This window comes from Galeopterus variegatus, unplaced genomic scaffold (genome assembly GCF_000696425.1).
Source record: "Galeopterus variegatus unplaced genomic scaffold, G_variegatus-3.0.2 Scaffold3393, whole genome shotgun sequence".
Classification (NCBI taxonomy): domain Eukaryota; kingdom Metazoa; phylum Chordata; class Mammalia; order Dermoptera; family Cynocephalidae; genus Galeopterus; species Galeopterus variegatus.
In genome coordinates this window covers 3,130-26,987 of record NW_007729504.1, presented here as the reverse complement: position 1 = coordinate 26,987, position 23,858 = coordinate 3,130, and the positions used below count along the sequence as shown (strand labels likewise).

The window sequence follows — 23,858 nt, the reverse complement described above, 5'->3', positions numbered from 1 at the left end:
CTACCTTACTTTAAACTATACTACAAAGCCATAGTAACCAAAACAGCATGGTACTGGTATAAAAACAGAGACTCTGATCAATGGAATAGAATAGAGCACCCAGAAATCAACCCACGCACTTACTGCCCTTTGATCTTCGACAAAGGCATCAAGTCTATTCATGAAGTCTGTGCCCAGCCCTATTTGCTGAAGTGTTTCTCCTATGTTTTCTTTATTGTTTTGGGGTGTATATTTAAATCCTTGATCCATTTTGAGTTGATTTTAGTACATGGTGAGAGGTATGGGTCTAGTTTCAATCTCCTGCAAATGGATATCCAGTTATCCCAGCACCCTTTGCTGAAGAGGGAGTCCCGACCCCAGTGAATAGACTTGATGCCTTTGTCGAAGATCAAATGGCAGTAAGTGCGTGGGTTGATTTCTGGGTGCTCTATTCTATTCCATTGATCAGAGTCTCTGTTTTTATACCAGTACCATGCTGTTTTGGTTATTATGGCTTTGTAGTATAGTTTAAAGTAAGGTAGAGTAATACCTCCAGCTCCCTGTTCTTCTGATTGTAGACCTCCTAGTGGGTTTGAAGTGGTTTTGATTTGCATTCCCCTAATGACTAAAGGTGTTGAACATCATTTCATGTGCTTATTGCTCATTTGTATGTCTTCTTTGGAGAAATGTTTACTCCGATCCCTTGCTCATTTTTAAATTGGGTTAATTGTTTCTTTTTATTATTGAGTTGTAGGAGTTCTTTATATATTCTAACTACAATTCCCTTATCAGATATCTGATTTGAAAAGATTTTTCCCATTCTAAGTGTTGTCTTTTCAATTTCTTGATTGTGTTCTTTGAAACACAAAAATTTTAATCTCGATTACATCTGACTTACTTATTTTTTCTTTGGTTGCTTGTGTTCTTAGTGTCATATCCATATATAATAAACCTTTGCTTAATCCAGGTCACAAAGATTTATGCCTATATTTTCCTCTAAGTTTTATAGTTTCAGCTCTTACATTTAGGTCCTCGATCCATTTTAATTTTTGTATGTGGTGTGAGGTAGGGTTCCAAATTCATTCTTTGCATGTGGATATCTAGTTGTCCCTGAATCATTTGTTGAGAATTCTGTTTTTACCCCATTGAATTGTCTTGGCACCCTAGTTGAAAATCATTTGGCCATAGATGTATAGATTGTTTATAGACTCTCAGTTTTATTCCATTGATCTATTGGTCTATTGTTATGCTGGTACCACACTGTTTTGATTACTGTAACTTTGTGGCAAGTTTTAAAATCAAGAAGTGTGTGAGATCCAATCGAGTTGGCAAAATAGACTGTCCACAGCGTCACTCTCTCCTACAAATCAACCAAATTTACAACTATAAAAATGTAACATCAGCCAAGCCGGGGCAGCTGGAGCTCAGGGGAAGAGGAGGAGAGACCTACTGAGTTCATGAAGGTGGGAGAAACTATGATGAGAGAAAGAAAAAGCTGCTTTGAGCATTTCGGGCCATGGCTGCTTTAAGGCTCGAGCTGATGAGCACATGGAGCAGGATCTGGCAGAAGCCGCAGCTGTGCCCTTCAGATGGAGTTACTTGGAGACAGCAGAGAGAAGAGGGCCTTGGCGGCCCCCAGGACAGCAAGACCACTAATAGGGTTCACATGGACCCACGCAGGAGCGAGGAGCCAGAACAACTGAAAAAAGGGAGCCATTCAGAGGCTGGTGAGTCATGCAAGGGACTGGCGCAGGGCCTGTCCCATGGGAAGTGTTTGGAGCACGGGCAGTGGGGGAGATGGGCCCACCAGGGGAACACTGGGACACAGCAAGGACAGCTGATCTGCCCCCCAGTCAGCACAGGACCACTCAGAGGAGACTGGTCAGGAATGCAGAATTGCATGGGGTGCAGTTTGATGACAAACCTCAGGCCCAGATCAGAGATTCTACAGAACACAGATCCACTGGGTCTCTGGAGAGCCGGAAGTACCTGTAAGATCAACCATTAAACACTGAGCAGCACAAAAAGCCTTCCCTAGGGAAACAGCAATTTAAACAACCACACACTCAAGTACTGGTTCCCACAGGAAGTTCCCCCTGTTAGAAGCAAAGGACAAAAAATTAGTTCCAGCCCAGGCACACCATCAGCACCTTGGGGCCTGCCTGGGAACCCAAGGTTTGGATTTGGGGATGGACCCCACTCCCACTTCCAGGCAAACTGCACCAGTGTGTTGCGGCCAGCCTGGGGACCTGAAGCATGGAGAAGGGGACTGGACCCTCCTCCCACAACCAGGCATACCACGCCAGCACCTTGGGGCCTGCTCAGGGATGCAAGGCAGGGAGAAGGGGACTGGACCTCTCTCCCACAAGCAGGCACACTGAGCCAGCGCTTCAGGGCCCACCTGAGGAACTGAGGCATGGTGAAGGGGACTGGACCTCTCTCCCACAACCAGGCATACCATGCCAGCACCTTGGGGCCTGCACAGGGACCCAGGGCATGGAGAAGGGGACTGGACCTCTCTTCCACAACCAGGCACACTGAGCCAGCGCCTTGGGGCCCACCCAGGGACCTGGGGTAGGGAGTCAGGGACCAGACCTCTCTCCACAACCAGGCATGACATGCCAGCAACTTGGAGCCCACCCAGGGACCCAGGGCAAGGAGAAGGGGAATGGTCCTCTCTCCCACAACCAGGCACACTGAGCCAGCACTTCAGGGCCCACCCGGGGACCTGAGGTATGGAGAAGGGGACTGGACCTCTCTCCCACAACCAGGCACACCATGCCAGCACCTTGGGCCCCACCCAAGGACCCAGGGTATGGAGTTGAGGATTGGACCACCCTCCCACAACCAGGTACAACATGCTAGCACCTCAGAACCCACCCGGGGAACTGGGGCAAGAAGAAAGGGACCAGACCTCTCTCCCACAACCAGGCACACCAAGCCAGTGCCTCGGGGCCTGCCCATGGTCCTGGGGCATGGAGAAGGACACTGGACCACCCTCCCACAACCAGGTATACCTAGCCAGTGCCTCAGGTCCTGCCCAGTGACCTGAGGTATGGAGCCAGGGACTGGACCCTCCTCCCACAGCAGGCACAAAATGCCAGCACCTTGGGGCCCACTTGGGTATCCGAGGCATGGAGAAGGGGACCAGACCCTCCTCCCACAACCAGGCACATGGCGTGAGCACCTTGGGGCCCGCCCAGAGACCCGGGACATGGAGAAGGGGACTGGACCCGTCTCCCATAACTAGGGACATGGCGCCAACGCCTTGGTGCCTGCCCAGGGACCAGAGGCATGGAGAAGGGGACCAAACACACCCCACAACCAGGCATACCACCCATGCCAAGGAGCATACCAAAAGCAGCACCTCCATGTGGGTGGCCCACCACACTCACCACAATGACCATGGCTGCTGCAAAAGCGGCTAGACGCCACAACCACCATGCAGAGGGTCCGCCAGCCACTGGAGTGCATTCACACAAGAAGGGTCACCAGCAGAGACAAAGAAAAGAAGAGGATGTCTCTCCACAAAACCCATTTCAGAGTGACAGAAGAAGCACATGCTCTATGATATATTGGGGGACCTGATCATATCTCTCAGCATTGGACAGATCATCTAGGCAACAAATTAACAGAGTAACCATTATTCTTTCAGAAGGAGAGAAGAAATCTAGGGCTATTAGAAGGGGGAGGGGGAGGGAATGGGGTAAAGGGAGAGATTGGACAAGGGGCATAAAGAATAATTACGATTTGTAACAATATATATGCTAGTAATATTGATTTAATCAACATATCTCAATGTTTAACCCCCAAAATATGTATAATTGATTTTGATTTAATAAATAAATAAAATAAATTAAAAAAAAAAGAAGTGTGTCCTCCAACTTTTTTTTTTTCATGATTGTTTTGACTATTCTGAAGATATGTATAATTGATTTTGATTCAATAAATAAATAAAATAAATTAAAAAAAAAAAGAAGTGTGTCCTCCAACTTTTTTTTTTTCATGATTGTTTTGACTATTCTGAATCCTTTGTATTTCCACATGAAATTTAGGATCAGCTTCTCAATTTTTGCAAATAAGCCAGTTGGAATGTTGATAGCTGAATCTCTAGATCAATTTGGGGAATATTGCCATTAAAAAAGTTAAGTCTTCTGATCCATGAAAATGGAGAGACACCCATATATTTAATATCTTCCAACAGTATTTTGTAGTTTCCAGAGTATAAGTTTTGCACTTTTAAAAATTTATTCCAAAGTATTTTATCTTTTTTGATACTGTTGTAAATGCAATTATTTTCTTAATTTCATCTCTGCTTTTTTATTGTCACTGCATAGAAGTACAGTTGATTTTTGTATATTAGTCTTGTAACCTGCAAATTTGCTGAATTCATTCATTACTTCTAATAACTTTTAGTGGATTTCGTAGAATTCCCTATATCTACAAGCTCATGTCATCTGCAAATAGAAATAGGCTGACTACTTATTTTCCCATCTGGATGACTTTTATTTTACTTTCTTGTCTAATTGCCCTGACTAGAGCCTCCTGTATGATGTTGAATAGAAGTGGTGAGAGCAGATATCCTTGTCCTGTTCCTGATCTTAGGGGGACACATCCAATCCTTCACCATTAAGTAAGATGTTACGTGTGGATTTTTGTATATGCTCTTTATCAGGTTCAGAAAGTTCCTTTCTATTTCTGATTTGTTGACTGTTTTTATCATGAAGGGTGTTGAATTTTGTCAAATGCCTTTTTTCTATTTATTGAATTGGCCATATGGTTCTTGTCCTTTTTTCTATTGATATGGTATATTACATTAACTGCTTTTCTGATGTTAAACCAAACTTGCATTCCTGGAATAAATCTCACTTGGTTATGATATATAATCCTTTTTATATATTGCTGGATCAGTTTGCTAATATTTATTGACAATTTTTGCATCTCTACTCATGAGAGATATTGGTCTATAGTTTTCATGTGATGTCTTAGTCTGGTTTTGGTATCATGATAATATTGGTTTTATAAAATGAGTTGGAAAGTGTTTATTACTTTTATTTAGAGGAATTTGTGAAAAATTGGTATTCATTCTTTTTTAAATGTTTGGTAGAACTCATCAGTGAAGCTGTCTGGTCCTGGGTTTTTATTTGTGGGTAGTTTTAAAATCACTAATTTAATCTCTATTTATTATAGGTCTATTCAGATATACCATTTCTTAATTTATCATGATCTACTTGAGATTTATACTAACATAATTCCAGTGAGACATAAACACATTAGTCCAATATAGTTGCATTCCTTGCCTCTTCTTTTTGTGCTATTACTCTTGACATATTACATCTGTATGTTACAATCCCAATAATATATTGTTATAATTATTACTTTACATAAGTTAATGTCTTTTTTAAAAAACTGAGGGAAGAAAGGAGAATAAGTACATATTTATAGAGTTTGTTGTATTAACCTTTTTATTGCTATTTCTGGTTTTTATCATTTGTTCCTGTGGATTCAAGTTACCATCTGCTGTCGTTTCCTTACCCCAATACAGTTTTGCTCCCACCCACCTCCTTCATGCTGTTATTATCAAATACATTACATTTTTATCTGTTAAAGATCCAACAATACAAATATATATGTATTATTTTAAACAATTCCTTTTTGAATCAGTTAAGAAAGGAGAAGTATTCATTTATATTGCCTTTTATAATTTATAATTAATTACCTTTACCAGTGCCCTCTGGTTTTTCATGAGGATTCCAATTACTGTCTGGGGCACTTGTTTTCAGCCTGAAGAACTTCCTTTGGTATTTCTTGTTGGGTGGATTTGTTAGCAATGAATTCTTTCAGTTTTCGTTTTTCTGGGATGTCTTTATGTTGCCTTATCTTTTGAATCTTCTGAGCTCATTTGTCTCAATCAGTGGGGCAATGCACGTGGACAAGATGTCAAATGTAGTCTTCATCAACGATAGAAAAATATACATGTAAGCTGAATAACATTTTGATAGAGGTGGCATAAGAATGTTTTAGGCAGTCTTATAACACCAAAGTCAGGGCTTTGGATCCCCATACCAGCCAGCTGCCCCCATCCAAAAAAAAGGGGGGAAAAAAACTTAAAAAAAGAAAAGGATGCTTAAAAGTTATAGACAGTTTAGTGTTTGTATTGGAGAGAAAATGGTCCCGCTATATCCCCATTTTGTGTAATAGTTTCTTATACAAGGTAAGAAACTGACATTCTATAAATAGTATTGACTGGATAAATGATTTATGGATTGAGATTCCAGCCACAGCCTCTCCACTTCTACTGTGTATAACCTTGAACCAGACCTCACTGTCGTGACGCTGATTCTGTCCCATATGCTTCTAGCTACGGTTTCCTAGTACTCCAGGCTCATTTCTACTTCATAAGGGGCCTAGGCAGGGATGATAGGGCAGTGTGTATTCCATAAAATTGTAACACACTCATTGTACATGGCTGTTGATTGAAATATATTGTTTGCGTTATTGTTTTTTCTGACTATAAAAATCATACATACTTAATGTAGAAAATGTTTACAATTTAGAAAAGAATTAAAAAATTTAAAAAATCACACATGACCCAGAGATAGTTGGTTAATATTTTGTACGTTTCTCTGTAACATTTCAGTGATTATATGCATCAGGGTTCAGTCAAGAAAACAGAAACTGCTCTAAGTATGTTAGAAGGAAGGGGTTTAGTACAGGAAACTGGAGCTTGTAGAACCATTGGAAGCATCTGGAAAAGTGAAGGAAAATTGCTACTGGCTTTCGGGACAGCAGGACATGCAAGAATCACAAAAAGGAGCCACTGATCATCTTAGCTTCCTATAGCCCAGAAGAAGGAGTGTGCCTGGTGGTGGCTGTAGACCTCTCATCTCAGTCTGTCCATGTGTCTGCCCACCGCTCCTTCTGTTCTACCCTCCAGGTCTTGCATAAATGCCTCTCACTGGTGGAATCTAACTCAGAACCCTGCTAGCAAGGGAGTCTGGGAAGTAGAGTTTTTGAGCTTCAGCCCCTATGAGAGCATTCACAAGGAGCAAAAGATTTTGCCAATTATGAGTGATCCATTTATACAACCTCTTTTCCTTGTCACCAATCTTCCAATTATTTTTTCCAAGTCTTTCACCCTTAGTCACTTCCCTTGAATGTCTGACCATCTCTTATTTCAGGCAAAATGAATCCCTGTTTATATTGTTTGAAATTCTGCCAACTTTTTCCTTCCTTGATACCCGTTAGAGCTACTTTTGAGTGGATCTATAAATGTCAGCAGTCTTCTTCCAGAAGGTGCCAGCATATTGGATGTGACCATCTGGAAGCCAGGCCTGAATTGTCCTCCCTCCATCCACCTGGTCATCAGGAACTCTTCAAGAAGCTATAGGTGTGGGTTGAGGGAGAGCTGGCACAGTAGCAGGAGTAGATGCCACAGGACTCTGGGCTCCTGTAACTTATTTGTGTCTCTAGAACCTGCTCAAGCCTGATGTCTATATACCCCTTCCCCTGGAAGATGGAGTGCTGCTCATATACCCACCTTTATGGCCTGGTGTTCATGATGGACTGCCCAGATTGCAGGGTCCCATGCTTAGGCATTCAGTCTCTATTCAGTAGCAAGCCAGCAGCTTCTTCTCAAAGGAAGAATGATTGTCTCAGAACAGGGTTTGACTTTGCTCTAAATTCCTAGGGGTCCATTCTGTGGTTCTCCTGTTAGGGCTTGACAGAGGCTTCATGCACAGCTTATCTGCTGCAGGTACTCTGAGCACCACTGGATCTGCTGAGTTGTAAGGCCCACAGAGCAGAGCAGCTTTTGCTACAGCTTGGACCAACTGCTCGATACCCCACTCAAAGCATACAGCCTTACAGGTGATTTGATAAAAGGTTAGAAGTAATTCTTTCAAATGTAGTAGAAGTTGCCTCTCAAATCCAAGGAGGCCTGAACCTGAAAGGGCAGGGGTGGTACTGAAGACTTACAGACCACATACAGTACAGCAGGTGTGTTTTCTGTAATTGGGCTCTCACCTCATATACAGTGACGTACTCATGGGTATTGTGAAAACTTTACTTCTTTGATGGTTACATCTCTAGTCTTATTTAGCCACATTCCTGTGGTTTAGCTTAAAAACCATAATGAGAGCAGCTCTCTGAATCCATTTGAATCTCTGTTTAAAAAGAATGTCATTAGTGCAGTTTCTTTGAGTGGGGTTTTGCATATTAGTGTATATAGGGAAGCTTTTGAGCATGTTTTTAAACTTAGAAAAGAATTAGCTTAGCAAAGAATTAGCTTTGCTGTTTGCCTTGACAGATGTGACGCCAGCATAGCAAGACTGTCCGCAGAGCACAAAACGACCTATGAGGGGCTGGAAGCTTTTGAGCATGTTTTTAAACTTAGAAAAGAATTAGCTTAGCAAAGAATTAGCTTTGCTGTTTGCCTCGACAGATGTGACGCCAGCATAGCAAGACTGTCCGCAGAGCACAAAACGACCTATGAGGGGCTCCAGCACTTGAACAAAGAACAGCAAGCTGCTAAACTTATCTTGGAAACAAAAATCAAAGATGCAGAGGGACAGGTATGACCTGTTTCTGGTGGCTTTTAAAAGTGGGTAGTTTGTTCTCAGCTAAGAATAACAGGGTGTTGATTATTTCTTACGGGAGAAACCAGCTGGGACACCCAGCATGGGTTTATGCAAATCATAAACATCTTTTTTTCTTTACTTCTTCCTTCCGTCTGTTTCACTGGAGTGGCCCTTCCTGTGTCTGGCAACCAAACCACCAAGATTTTTTGTATACAGTCCTAATTGTAAAGGTTCTTTCCCCTCATTCCTAAAACAATATATTCTAGAAACTCTATGTTATATCTCCAAAACTTGCACAGGTAAGTGATCCAGCATTCTTTTACATGCCACTCATCCCAATTTTTGGTTCAGGAAATCGTTGCTGTAATCAGTGAGACTCATTTGTGCTACCCCATCACGTAGTCTATACACAGCACAAAATTAGGACAAAGGTAGTGGGTAGGCTGGCTAATGAATTTCAGGGCATTCTACCTTGAAATTCACAGATCGATTTCACAAAGCAAAGCTCCTGGCATCTGAGGTTGTTTTTTGGCCCTTTATAAGTTTCTCTTTGCCGTAATAGGGCCTGTCTTCTAGGACTTTTCCACAGTATCTGCCTTATTTGCTATTCTTCATTTGAAGAGATACTATTTCACTGAAACAGGGACGTCTGGTCAATTTATTAGATAAAAATACTTATATACTAATTACGCCCAATAAGGATCTAAACCTTCTTATATGAAAAATACAGTTATTATAAAACTATGAAAAAAAAAGTCTAATAATTTTTTTTTTTTTGAAAAATGAGTGAGGATGGCATTATACCAGGAAATAGAAGCTAAGGAAATCTTAAGCTTCCCTTGTGGCCAAGCCAAGTAAAATATATAAAGAAATTTATTAAAAGAGACAAACTACTTTTTTCTGGCTCTGACATATACCATGAATGTTTAAGTAAGGAACATTGAACATCATAATTTTTGCAGAAAATGAAAACATTTCACACAGGGCTAGTTTTATATTAAATTTTAGTAAAATAAAAGGGAAATGGGTAGTTAGTGGGAAAAAGGAGCAGGAGGGTTTAGGCTACAAATTATATTTATTGATGACTTGATTTGATATGGAGGCAAATCTGGACCTTGAAGGGTTTCGTAAATGATGAAAATTCCATTTTCTGTGTGTAGGAAGGAGCCACACTGATGGTAGAAATTCCAAGGTAAAGATGACTGTATTTCGTGCAAGCTGGTGAAAGTATGGTCCCAGGCAGGAGCTGGGCTTGCTCATCAGAGAACTGTTAAGTTAAGTGCTCAGTGCACGGTGAATATTTTGGCAGTGCTACTGGTGTGTATGAAAGAAAATGGAGGTGGAGAAATGACACGAACTCCTAGATGAATCTATTAAATTAGATCAAATCTTAATGCCATGGACTGGAATATGGCTTACCAAATGTTTTCTGAAATTATATCTGAAGGGGTTAGATATGAAATTTATAAGCAAGGTTTCTTTTCCAGATTTCTCAGCTTTTGAACAGAGTTGACTTGTCAATATCAGAGCAGAGCACCAAACTGAAGATGTCCCACAGAGATAGTAACCATCAGCTTCAGCTTTTGGATACTAAGTAAGTACTCAATTTATAAAAAAGTGTTTTGGTTGAAGTTCTTTATGAGTTTATGCAATACTGCATTTTTTTTCCTCTTGGTTTTTATTTGTTGCATGAAGTGAAACAATAATGGAATTTAAAAGGAAAAGTTCCCATATAGCATGTTGGCACTTTACGTTCATAATTATTGTCTTTAGTGGTTGGATAATAATCCATCTATTCATGCAACAGATATGTATTGAGCACTGGCCTAGGGGCTCAGGATCCAGTAGTGAACAAAAAACAGACTCTGTTCTTATCCTGTTGAGCTTGCAGTCTAGAAAGCTGATGATTATTAATCAAATAATGATTTAAATAAGCATATGCTATATTATTACTAATGCTGATAAGTGCTTTGATGAAAAGGTAGATGGTTGTGGTAGGCTGAATAGTGGTCCCCCACATCTCTCTATGTCCTAATCCCCAGAACTTGTGAATATGTTACCATGTATGGCGAAAAGGGACTTTGCAGATATGATTAAGTCAAGGATCTTAAAATAGGTAGACTATCCCGAGTTATCTGTGTAAGCCTGATGTAATCACTAGAGTCCTGATCTGAGGGAGGCAGGGAGATCAGAGTCAAGAGAGAAGGCCTTGTGACGAGAAGCCAGGGTTGAAGTGATACGCTTTGAGGACAGAGGGAGGGTTATAAGCCAAGGAATGAGGGTGGCCACTAGAACTTATAAAAGGCAAGGAAACAATTCCCCCCCAAGGCCCTCCAGGAGGAACCACAACTGCAGACACCTTGACTTTACCCTAGTGAAACCTATTTTAGACTTCTAGCTCCCGGAACAGTAAGAGAACACATTTGTGTTCTTTTAAGCCACCAAGTTGGTGATAATTTGACACAGCAGGCACTGGAAACTACCACAGTAGTGGTATGAGCGTGAGTAGCAGAGGCCTGCTTGTGGGGCCTTCTTGAGGAAGGAATAAATGTTTTGAGTTGAGAGCTGAAGAATGAGTGGGTTTTGCTGTGTAAAGAGTAGGATGGCCACAAATGAGATGGAATGGCCTGTCGTGGGAGGCGTGTGGCACACAAGAAGCTGAAAGACGGCAAGGGTGTATGGACCAGAGAATGAGAATGAAGTGGCGGGATGTGAGGCTGGAGAGGAGGCAGGCCAGCTTGCAGGGCCTCATAGACTACATTCAGGACTTTTTGTTGCTATTCTTCGAGCAACAGGAAGCCACTGGAGGATTTTAAACAGATGGGGTGATACAATCAGATTTAGATATTTTTTTAAATCACCTTCATTGCAGTTAGAAAGTGGACCACATGGGGGCACAAATGGAGATGGGGAGATCGGTCAGGGGGCATTTTGTGGCAGTAGTCTAGGGGGGTTTTGAGATACCTCGGTTAGTGCAGTATAATTTACTTTCCCAGTTTGTTACTGTGACGCTTTACATCTGTACTTGCCCACAGGGAAACTCATCTGCTCTTCTGCCCAGTCACAAAGCCCTACACCTTTTCTTGTCATGAAGCTTCATGAACTTGGCATTTTCCTGCCAAGACAGAGCCAGTGGTGATTATGTGTGCATGTGTGTGTGTATACATATATATATATATATATACATATATATATATATACACACACACACACTTAAATATATTGACTTAAATATATTAAGTCAAATATATGTATATATTTATATGTATATATTTGACTTAATATATTTTTTAAAAAGGACTTTCATATAGAACTTTGTTAGAGACTTGTGAAAAGTTTAAATTAATCACTCTCTTGGCTCTTATATCTCATTACCTCCATATTTGATGCCATTTCAGGGATGTTGCCAATTTAACAGAAATTCTCTTATGAAAGCCATATTTCCTTTCTTCTGATTATGTGTATTTACATAATTATTGAGTTACATCCCCATTTCTCATAGATCCTACAAGCTTGCCAAGTACAGAAAAGTTTCTGATGTTCCTTCTATTATGCAGGAAATAAACATCTTAGTATTTGTTCTGTGATTAATTTTTTTAGGAGATATTACTAGGTCAACAGACATGAATATCTTTACTTTTCTTCCTACAGTTTCAAGTCTAGAATTCTAAACATAAAGGCTATTCACAGAGGACAGGAAACAAAACCTGGGACCTATGTGAGGTTGAAGGTCAGGTTGGAGACCCAAAAGGTGGCACCCTAGTTGGATGAACCAGGAAAAAATCCATTCTACAAAGAGGTCATAAGGAAACTTGCCTGTCTAAATCTTGGTTCTGTGTAGAGGCGTAAAAGGAATTCCTTGAGAATTCAGGACCACAGTCCAATCCTTATATGGATTTAGAGCTAGACTTCACATTACTACAGTGGATTGTTTATCTTAAAATTATCCTGATTTGGGAGTACCCTAAGGTTTCTGGCAGAAGCAAAAGCTGAGTCTTCAAGTCCTTCCACAGATAAAGTTCTAAGGAACATGAATATATAATCAAAAATTGCAAGACACTCAAGGAAATAAAGCCACAGAAGTGATAGAGTCAGAAGAATAAAAAACAGAATCAGACCTCTAAATAGAGCAGATATAAGAATTATTGGATAAAATAAATGTGTGTGTGTATATGTCTGTGTATTTGTATGTATATGTATGTCTGTGTGCGTATATACACACATGTATTTTGAAAGTGTAAAAAGGAACAAGAGATTATCAAAAATGACCAGGCAGAATTGAAAACCAACCAAATAGAACGTCTAGAAAAATATAATAATTAATAATAGAAGCTGAACATGTGGGTTAAACAACAGATTCTACACAGCTGAAGAGAGGATAAGTGAACTGGGGGAGAGAACTGGAGAAATTACCTGGATTGGACTAGTAAGAGACAGAGTTGTTAAGATATGAAAGAAACATTAAGAGTCATAGGAGTATGAGTAAGCAGAATAATGCCACCCCTCAAAAGATGTCCACACTCTAATTTCTGGAACTTGTGACTGTGTCACATCACATGGCAAAAAATGGACTTTGCAAGTTAAGGTTACAGACCTTGAGATGAGGAGAGAATTCTGGAAAATTGGATGGGCCCAATCTAATTAGATGACCCCTTGAATGCTGAGGTCAGAGTGATGAGGCAGAAGAGGGATGTGAAGCATGCGAAGGACTCAACCCACCATTGCTGGCTTTGAAGATGTAGGAAGGGGCCACGAGCCAAAGATGCAGGCAGCCTGTGGAANAAAAAATATAATAATTAATAATAGAAGCTGAACATGTGGGTTAAACAACAGATTCTACACAGCTGAAGAGAGGGTAAGTGAACTGGGGGAGAGAACTGGAGAAATTACCTGGATTGGACTAGTAAGAGACAGAGTTGTTAAGATATGAAAGAAAGATTAAGAGTCATAGGAGTATGAGTAAGCAGAATAATGCCACCCCTCAAAAGATGTCCACACTCTAATTTCTGGAACTTGTGACTGTGTCACATCACATGGCAAAAAATGGACTTTGCAAGTTAAGGTTACAGACCTTGAGATGAGGAGAGAATTCTGGAAAATTGGATGGGCCCAATCTAATTAGATGACCCCTTGAATGCTGAGGTCAGAGTGATGAGGCAGAAGAGGGATGTGAAGCATGTGAAGGACTCAACCCACCATTGCTGGCTTTGAAGATGGAGGAAGGGGCCACGAGCCAAAGATGCAGGCAGCCTGTCGAAGCTGAGAATGACGCCTGGCTGACAGCTGGCAAGGAGACAGGGAAATCAGTCATACAGCAGTGCAGTAATTTGCTAGGGCTGCTGTAACATATTACCACACTGTGGGTGACTTAAAACAACAGAAGTTTATCCTCACAGTTCTGGAGGCCAGAAGTCTGAAATCAAGCTGTTGGCAGGGCTGCGCTCCCTCTGAGGCTCTAGGGATGAGTGTTTGCTTGCTTCTTCCAGTTTCTGATGGCCGTCTCGCTTCAGTCTCTGCCTCTGTCTTCATATGGCCTTTTCCTCTTCTCTCTGTGTGTCTCTCCTCCATGTGTGTCTCCTATAAGAACACCAGTCACTGGATTTAGGGCTCATCCAGATCATCCAGGATGACCTTATCTCGAGATCCTTAATTTCATCTACAAAGACACTTTTTCCAAATAAGGTCACATTACACAGGTTCTGGGGGTTAGAATGTGGGTGTATCTTTTTGGGGGCCACTATTTAACCCACTACAAGCAGCTGTGACTTTGACCAACAGCTCAAATGAGCTTGGGTAGATTCTCGCCCACCACCTCTAGTAAGGAGCAGCTGGACTGATGGCTTGATTTTGGCCTTGTGATACCTGAGCAGAGCTTAGCTGAGCTACCTGGATTTTTGATCTACAGAACTGTGAGATTATAAATTTGTGCTCTTCTAAGTTGCTAGATTTGTGGTAATTTTTTGTGACAAGAATAGAAAACAAATATAAGAGGATAGAGTGAGAAAGCCTAACCTATGCCTAATCAGAATTCTATGAGGAGATAATGGAAGGAGTACAGGAGAAATATATCTAAGGAGATAATGGCAGATGATTATACAGAATTGATGAAAGATGAATCTCACATTTAGAAAGCCAAATACATTCCAGGAGAATAAGTAATAAATCAAGTCTAGGCACATCAGAGTAAAACTGCAGAATGCCAAACATGTATAGATCTTAAAGCAGAGAGAGAAATTAGACCAATGCAGATTTCTCTACAGTATTAATAAGGACTGGAAGAAGATGGTCTAAGACCTCCAGATGCTGAGAGAGAATTGGCAACCCAGTGACAAATAAAGGTATTTCAGAGAAATAAGAACTGAAAGTTTACTAATAAACCTTTTCTAAACGAATTTTCGAAAGATAGACTTCAGGAAAAAGGGAAAGGAAGGTCTTAAATACTGTATAAGAAGAAAGGATGAGCAAAGAATATGATGAACACTGGGTAAATCTNTCTACAGTATTAATAAGGACTGGAAGAAGATGGTCTAAGACCTCCAGATGCTGAGAGAGAAGAATTGGCAACCCAGTGACAAATAAAGGTATTTCAGAGAAATAAGAACTGAAAGTTTACTAATAAACCTTTTCTAAACGAATTTTCGAAAGATAGACTTCAGGAAAAAGGGAAAGGAAGGTCTTAAATACTGTATAAGAAGAAAGGATGAGCAAAGAATATGATGAACACTGGGTAAATCTAAACAAACATAATAATAACGTCTAATTTATAGAGTGTAAAAACACTATGGAACTAAACTGTTGGTCAATAATCACACATAAGTTAGGAGGAAGGTTTCTGAAATTGAAGTGTTCTAAGAAGTTTTTCAGGATCAAATTACAGATATTGAATAACTTTAGACTTTGATAAATGTGCATATTAAAATTTCTATTCTAACAATTAAATGAGTGTATAATTTCCAAATGTTAGAAAAATCAGAGGATAAAAATTCACATCAGATATGCAAAAGTGTTGGCGAGGATGTGGATAATGGGACCTCTTTATACCACCAAATGCAATGTCAAGTAGTACAGTCACTCTGGAAAACAACCTGGGGGTTTCTGGTAAAGTCAGATGTGTTCACACCCTAGAGAAACTCTTGTACATCTGAACTAGGAGCTATGTGTCAGTTTTTCATAACAGTATTATTCTGATAGCAAAGGTGGATAAAAACAAACCCAAACAAATGCCCACCAACAGAAGAATGGATAAACTGTGGTATATTCCTAAGACGGAATATTACTCCACAATGAAAATGAGTTAGCTAGTTATACACACCAGCACGGATGAATCTCACAGACATAATATCTCTTGTACATCTGAACTAGGAGCTATGTGTCAGTTTTTCATAACAGTATTATTCTGATAGCAGAGGTGGATAAAAACAAACCCAAACAAATGCCCACCAACAGAAGAATGGATAAATTGTGGTATATTCCTAAGACGGAATATTACTCCACAATGAAAATGAATTAGCTAGTTATACACACCAGCACGGATGAATCTCACAGACATAATACGAAGTAAAAAAAGAAGTTGTAGAAAACTCACACTGTATTATTGCTCTATTTATATAAAGTTTAGAAATATGCACTGCTGAAAAATATGTTGTTTTGGGATTGAAAACAATAGAGTAAAATGATAAAGAGGAGTAAATTCCAGTTCATGGTTACTTCCTGGGGGGTGGTGCGATCAGGAGTACAACTGGGGGTTCTAAGGTCCTGGGAATGTTCTGCGTCTTAACCTGGCTGGGGTACACAGCTGTATCAGTTCGGGTGCAGGCTAGCTGCAGTGCTGTGGCTCTCACATAGCAGTGCAGAGAGCAGTGGTCCAGCACAGGCGGCAGCACTGATCACTCTATATGGCTTCTCCGTTGCTCCAGTCCTTGCCCCTTCCCGGTCAGCTGGGACAGGGAGAGAAACCAGGGTGGAAGCTTTGTTTTAAAAGATGTGACCAGGAAGTGTGCTTATCACTTCCATACGTGTCCCACTGTCCAACTTAGTCTCGTGGTCACACCTAGCTGCAAGGGAGACTGAGGAAATGTAGTCTCTGGCGAGGCAGCCTTGTACCCAGTGGACATTTGAGGGCTTCTTAATAAGGAAGAGGAGAAGAATAGGTATTGCAGGACAGTTAGTGGCTCTACTAACACAGTAGATGTTCATGTTATTATTAATATTATTTAAATTGCATAACATTATATATATTCTTCTGTACTTTTATTACATGTCATAAGAAAAATAAGAAAAAATAATTAAGGAGAAGAAACATGTATGAATAGTTATTTTAAGGAATTTGGAAAGGGAAAGGACTAAAGGAATGGAGGGTTGGAAGGGTTTCTATTTTCTTTCAATTTTCCTTTTGATTTAAATTAGGAAATATCCACATGGGGCAAGAGCAATTTGGGGAACATTAGAAAGGGATCCAGGCTCCAGTCCTGGGAGATAACAGGGACAAGGAGGAAGAGCCCAGGGAAGTAGGAGAGGCTGGAAGAAGAGATGGGGACACTAGTCCTCTGAGCCAGGAGCACCATGGGCCCTCGGAACTGCAAAGGTTAGCACCTGGCACAGCTCTGTGTCACTGTGTCACCCCAGTGCCCACACCGCCAGCTCTTCACAGGTAGGAAGTACCATCGGATGCTTTTCTGTTGTGTCCTCCTGCCTTTCCCCCTGCCCAACTTAGTGCTAAGTGCAACTCTAAGAAAAGGTAAGCATGTAATTCTGATTGAGCTGAGTTCAATGCTGGCATATTTATCAGAAATTTGATAGTTGGAAATTGAGGTTGTTTGATGTAATTTAAAAAACTGTCTACATCTAACTTGCTAATTTTCATTTTTTAGATTTAAAGGTACAGTTGAGGAACTCAGTAACCAGATTTTATCTGCACGGAGTTGGTTGCAGCAGGAACAAGAACGGATAGAAAAAGAACTTTTACAGAAAATTGATCAGCTTTCTTTGATTGTTAAGGAAAACAGTGTAGGTATTGATGTTTAGCAATGATTTAGAAAAGTTCTTCAGTGGGGGCCTACAATGTCTGACTAATACCTAGTAACTTATCACTGATTTATTTGGCAACTCCTAAAGCTGTTCAATTGTTTCTTGCTCTAGAATCCACTTCCATAGTGCATATTGATTCTTTGTATTTTTTAATAGATAGAGCACTTTGACTTGTTTTAGTTAACAAAGGCTAAGTAGAAAATTTCAGTATTTTCAATTAAGACAAATTTAAGTGAAGACTTTAATGATCCAAATTGTCCATCTGCATTTCTAAATAAAACTAGCAGTTACTACCTTCATCCCTGTTTGTTTTAGTTTCATGATCTGGTTTTGCTTTTTACTAGTGTTGAGTAGATTTCTCCTTCCAGACCCCTCCGTTACACAGTACCTATAGTATGAGGTATCACAGTGTGGCATGTACACAGAATCCACTATTTTCTTTTCCATCTTCCTCCTCCTTTTATCCCAGACTCTCACAGAGCTAAGGTTTGCAGAACTGCTAAAAACCATATCAAGGAAGTCTTGCATATATAGTGTTCAAGATCAGTAGGCTCTGAAACTGGTACTTGGCAAGCAAATTTTTGTTGGTTTTGGTTATTTAGCATGACCATTTTCCTCTCCCTTCTCTTTTCTTGCACTGCTTCCTCCTGTGGGACTTTGAGCAGAAGTGGCTGGCTGGTGCAGTTTGTATCTCCAACTCTGCTTTCTCCAGATAATGGAGCTGTTAAATTGTAGGCTGTGCACCATTAAAAGAGCTTTGTCATGCCACAGCCCACTTACAGCTTGGTGTTTGTAGTCCTGGCCTCCAAAGCTCACCTGCAGACACAGATTCCCGTTACAACCAAGCATGGTGGAAAGGAATGGAAAGATAATATTTAATATGTCAAAATTTGTTTTTAGTATTCTGTATTTTCATCAGATCTACTGGTTGATTTACTTAGATTTATACTAATATATTTGTAGGTTTCTGGGTCTTTGGATTACTGTTTATTTTTACATGTGGATTGGTTTAATAATTAACAGTAAACCCCAGGATAATGGTGGCTTTAATAAAACAGAAGCTTATTTCTGTTACACGTAAAAGAAGTTTGGGTGTAGTAAGGCAGAACTGATGTGATAGTGTGTCAGTCTTCAGTGACCCAAGAGTCATCTAGTTTAACTTTTTGCCAGTCCTAGAGAGTGAGCCTCATCCTCATAACTCAAGATGGCAGCAGGAGCTCCAGCCATTACGTCTGAATTCCAGGAACAGAGGAAGAAGGAAGGAGGAAGGATATACTTCACATGTCTTTTAATTTTTTCTTAAAGCTACCACATACACTTGTGCTTACATTTCATTGGGTAGAACTTAATCACATAGCCACACCAGACTCAGGAGACAGTGGAACATGTAGTCTTTATTCTGGATGACTTTGTATCCAGCTGAAGATTGGGGGGTCTGTTAAGGAAGAAAGGGAGACTGGATATTGGGGTGGGAAACAAGCTGCTCTTGCGATTCTGTTCCCTGCAGATTGCTGTTAAATGATATTGTGGCTGATGTGAATACAATGCGGGCTTTCTTTTTGGAGTAATCAAGTGCAATTCTTATCATGGATCTCAGGGAGCTAGTGAAAGGGACATGGAGAAGAAGCTCAGCCAGATGTCAGCCAGACTTGACAGAATAGAAGAGAGTCAAAAGAAGACTATGGAAGGGCAGAGAACGAAGCAAGAAGAGGAGAAGGTGCACGGGCGAATCAGCAAGCTGGAGCTACAGATGAGTGAGGACATGAAGGAAATGAAAGCAGAAGTTAATGCGGGTAGGCCACAGGCAGCGCAGCGCACGCTGTGTATTCTCTGTTTGATCTGAAGACCTGTTGATTCTTATCCCCTACGCGTACCTGTGGACCCGGCTAAGGGTAGGAACAGTGAAATGTCCTTAGTTGACTTTCCATTGAACTAAAATGCTGTTTGGATTCCAAGTATATGAAGAGCCACCAAGAGGGGCTGGCACACGACACTAAAATTGCTTAGCTTGCACCTGACGCACATCAGTTGATGCACGGATTTTTTAGTGCCACCTGCTGATTCTTTTCTGTTCATAGCCAAGTTCCATATGTCTCGGAAACTAGTGTATATCTTGGAGGGGCTTTTGTGGGCTTATTTTACACTGTGGGCAAATATTTTCTTTTGGTATGCTCCCACATTTTTATCAGATCTACTGGTCAATTTACTTGGGAACCTCCACACTGTTTCCACATTCCCACCAACAGTGAACGAGGGCTCCCTTTTCTCCATACCGTCTCCGAGACTTTTTGATAATAGCCATCCTAACAGATGTGAGGTGATATCTCCTTGCAGTTTTGATTTGCATTTCCCTGATGATGAGTGATGTTGAGCACCTTGTTACATATCCATTGGCCATTCAGGTTCTAATCCAGAATCACACCTCATATTTTGTTATGTTTCTTTATTGAGTCTCTTTAATCTGGATCAGTCCCTCGGTAATCTTGGCATTTTTAAAGAATATAGGCCAGTATTTTGTAGAGTGTCCCTCCGTTTGGGTTTGTCTGTTTCCTCTTGGTATGATTCAAGTTATGCATTTTGGACAGAAATGCCACAGAAGTGATGTTGTGTCCTGCCCAGGGTATCTTAGGAGGTACCTGGTGTTTATTTCTCTCCGTATTAGTGACCTTAACTGTGATCACTTGGTTAAAGTGGTATCTGCCAGATTTCTTCATTCTAATAGTTACTTTTCCCCCTTTGTAATTAAAAAGTCGTCTCCAGGGAGCTATGAGACTATGTAACCCTCCTTCTTCCCATCAAATTTTACCCCAGGGGTTCTCGTATCTACTGATGATTTTTGCCAGAATCAACTACTACTAGATGCTACAGAATTTGATACAGCATTGTTTTTTTAATATTAACTCTTGTGAAATTTACCTCTTCTTAAAGGGTTTACAGCCATCTATGAAAGCATAGGATCCCTCAGGCAAGTTCTGGAGGCCAAGATGAAGCTAGACAAGGACCAGCTACAGAAGCAAATCCAACAGATGCAGAAGCCAGAAGCTCCCATGTGAAGGCAGTCGGGACAAGGACCTAAAAGAAGGCATTGGCAGTGGGGCTGGGAGTTGACACCTCTGTAGCCAGGCCATCGCTGTATTCAGGATTGTTCCATCCATGGCGTGCATGTACCAAGAAATGTGTTTTCATGGGTCTAAATGTTTACCTGGAGTCTTGAAAACACTCTTCTGTAAAAGTATTAACTACCATTTTTACCAGTTTATTTCACTTCTCTAAATTCACTGGAATTCCTATCCACCCCCTGTATTTTGAAAGGCTTTTATCTTCTTCATTTTATGAATCAAAAGACCTAACCATTTTTCTTCAATGCTTGATGCTCTAGCCAAGACTATTTATTTACTATTTTGAAAAATGTCATGGTGATTTTTTTTTAAATTAAGAAATGAATGAGTTGTCACAGGAATGTGTTGCTCCTCATTCCAAATTAAGAGAATGTCCCCTTAGATTAGAATTCAGCCTTTGAGTCCACATTTGGATTTTATTGTTGTTTGTGCATTTCTTATATTGGTTATTTCCTGTAAATCTTCTGTCTTTTGTAGGGGGAAGGGATTTAACACTGAAAAAACTCCATCATTTATGTAATGAAGATAGTTAAAAAATTGATAACTGCCATATAGATTGCAAATTAAGTGGAAACTTAAGACAATTGTCTAGATAATGCAAGGCACAATATGTACGTTGACCACCTAGGTATACCGGGTTTTAATATTTAAAACTATTTTTGAATTATCCACAGCCTGTATAGTGATAGCCATATATTTAATAACGAAATGGTGGTTAACAGTCTGTTTATTGCACAGTTAATTGTTCATTAATCATAATAGAATGTGATAATTTTTCAGACTTTATGATCTCTCTAAATGTTTTTGAAATTGGCACAAAGTGCTAGAGTTTATATACACTTATTGTAACTGTATTCTTGTGCCTTGGTTTTATCATGTCAATGCACTGTACCTATAAAAGTTTTGCGGACAAAATAGAAGGCATGATAATTCAGCAGAATTATGATGTAAAAATGGGATCCTATGTATTTTTTAAATGTTCTAAAAATTTTATCACTGTTAAGACATTAATCATTCGGTATTATTAATAGAATAGGAATTCATACTTTTGTATGGACAAAGAATCAAATTGATATTGCATTTATAACACTGTCAAAAAACTTTCATCTTGAGCAACTCTGTAGATGATGGGTGTTTTATTTTCAATCGCCAGATTTGATTAGTCATTGAATATTGGCACCAGTGTTGTTTGTTCAGCTATGTACGTAAAGACTGATAGTGAGACACACCATTCTAAACTGTGAAGGTGTCCCAGGAAAAAGAACAGGAAAACTTAAAAAAATTAAAAAAAAAATAAAAACAAAAACAACTTTTTTTTTTTTGTTTGCCAAGGACTCAGGTAAATAAAAGCATTTTCTATTTTTAGGATAAATCATAAATGTAATATCTAACTGGCTATTACTGTTTACCCATAAAAAAATATGCTGCTAAAGTACATAATGTTTTACTCTCAATGGCTTGACGAAAAAGTTTTTTTAAATTTTGGACGTGAGAAGTTATACAAGGAATATGTCATCCAATACATACTTCCTTATTTGTCACTAATCTTTTTATCTCTATATAAGACTATTTCCACTTAAAGAAAAAAAAAAGGTTAATGCTCTTTTGCAATCAGAAAATGAATTTCTTTTTGTGATAGAGTAAGCAGGTTCCATGTAGTTCTCCACATTTAAGTGCAAGCCACAGTGCAGAGAGCCACGCCCCCTCCAGCATCTCTCTTCTCTAGGGGCTCCGAGGAGGAAGCATCAGCACATTTGACCTGAGAAGACGGTGACAGGGGACACCAGGTGGCCCAGGGGGTGATGTAAGTGGGTGACACTCAGTTGTCAGCTGAATTTCTCAGGTGCTTCTGATGTGGCCAGCCTCAAGTTAATGAGCTCCCGCAGGGGTTCTCCACCTTGGCTATGCGTTGGAATCACCTGGGGGAGTTTAAAAAGCTACTGATGCCCATTTGCCCCCAGACCAATTAAATCAGAACCTCTGGGAGGCTGGACGCAGGCATCAGTGCATGTCAGAGGCCCCCAGGTGATGGCGTGTGCAGCCGAGGGGGTGGCCACCGAGCTACAGTGTAGTGCTCTTCTCACCAAAGTTTCAATGAGAATCAGCCTCCGTGTTCTTTCCTTTACCAGAAATTTGCAATAAAAAGAATAAAATTTCCAAATAAACATGGTGTATGATTTTTAAATTTAAAAGTCTTTTAGTGTGAGGCGAAAACTAAGTTAGGTAAAATGCGGTAGGAACCCTTCCTCTTTGCTTTCTGTGGAAACACTCTGATGGTTGAAATAAAGTGCTGAAGTCCTGGCAGGTCCTCTGGGAACTGGAACGTCATTGCCTCTGGAATGACGGCAGCTGGCAGTTCCTGAGCGTGTGCCCATCCCCTGTGTGTGTGAATTCATTTCATTTTAATAACAAGTACTTGAGTTAAATACTATTTGTTTCCCTATTTGTCAGATGCAAAAACTAAGTCACCTAAAGGTTCAGCAACTTGCCCTAAATCCTACAGCTAATAAGTGGGAGGCACGATTCAAGCCAGGCAGCCTATTTCCTTTGTCCTGGAGCTTAACCAGTTACTATTCTATGTCTGAAGACGCGTCCTGGCTTCCAACATAACTGATTTGCTAGGCCACCTCCTCTTTGCTTTCTGTGGAAACACTCTGATGGTTGAAATAAAGTGCTGAAGTCCTGGCAGGTCCTCTGGGAACTGGAACGTCATTGCCTCTGGAATGACGGCAGCTGGCAGTTCCTGAGCGTGTGCCCATCCCCTGTGTGTGTGAATTCATTTCATTTTAATAACAAGTACTTGAGTTAAATACTATTTGTTTCCCTATTTGTCAGATGCAAAAACTAAGTCACCTAAAGGTTCAGCAACTTGCCCTAAATCCTACAGCTAATAAGTGGGAGGCACGATTCAAGCCAGGCGGCCTATTTCCTTTGTCCTGGAGCTTAACCAGTTACTATTCTATGTCTGAAGACGCGTCCTGGCTTCCAACATAACTGATTTGCTAGGCCACCGGCTCCAGCCCCATCTTTCTAAGACCTTAACTTTCTGCTGTCTGACTACCTTTGCTTTTTAGTGCCCCAATTCCAAATACCTAAAGAGGCAATCTTCTTAGCTTCACTTGTGGTCAGAAGTCTTCCTCTGGTTGTACCAATG

The 23,858-nt window shown here is 40.4% G+C and overlaps 1 protein-coding gene across 1 annotated transcript in view; it reads left to right on the top strand.

Annotated features, from left to right (window-relative positions):
* Positions 1 to 22,869, top strand: part of FAM81A (family with sequence similarity 81, member A) — a 40,936-nt gene extending 18,067 nt beyond the window's left edge. Inside the window, exons 4-8 of the mRNA XM_008584868.1 lie at positions 8,423 to 8,552; positions 10,046 to 10,152; positions 17,429 to 17,564; positions 19,183 to 19,378; positions 20,514 to 22,869. Coding sequence (XP_008583090.1) covers positions 8,423 to 8,552; positions 10,046 to 10,152; positions 17,429 to 17,564; positions 19,183 to 19,378; positions 20,514 to 20,638 — 694 coding nt within the window. The 3' untranslated portion in view covers positions 20,639 to 22,869. The remainder of the gene's footprint in view (positions 1 to 8,422; positions 8,553 to 10,045; positions 10,153 to 17,428; positions 17,565 to 19,182; positions 19,379 to 20,513) is intronic.
* Positions 22,870 to 23,858: the final 989 nt, after the last annotated feature.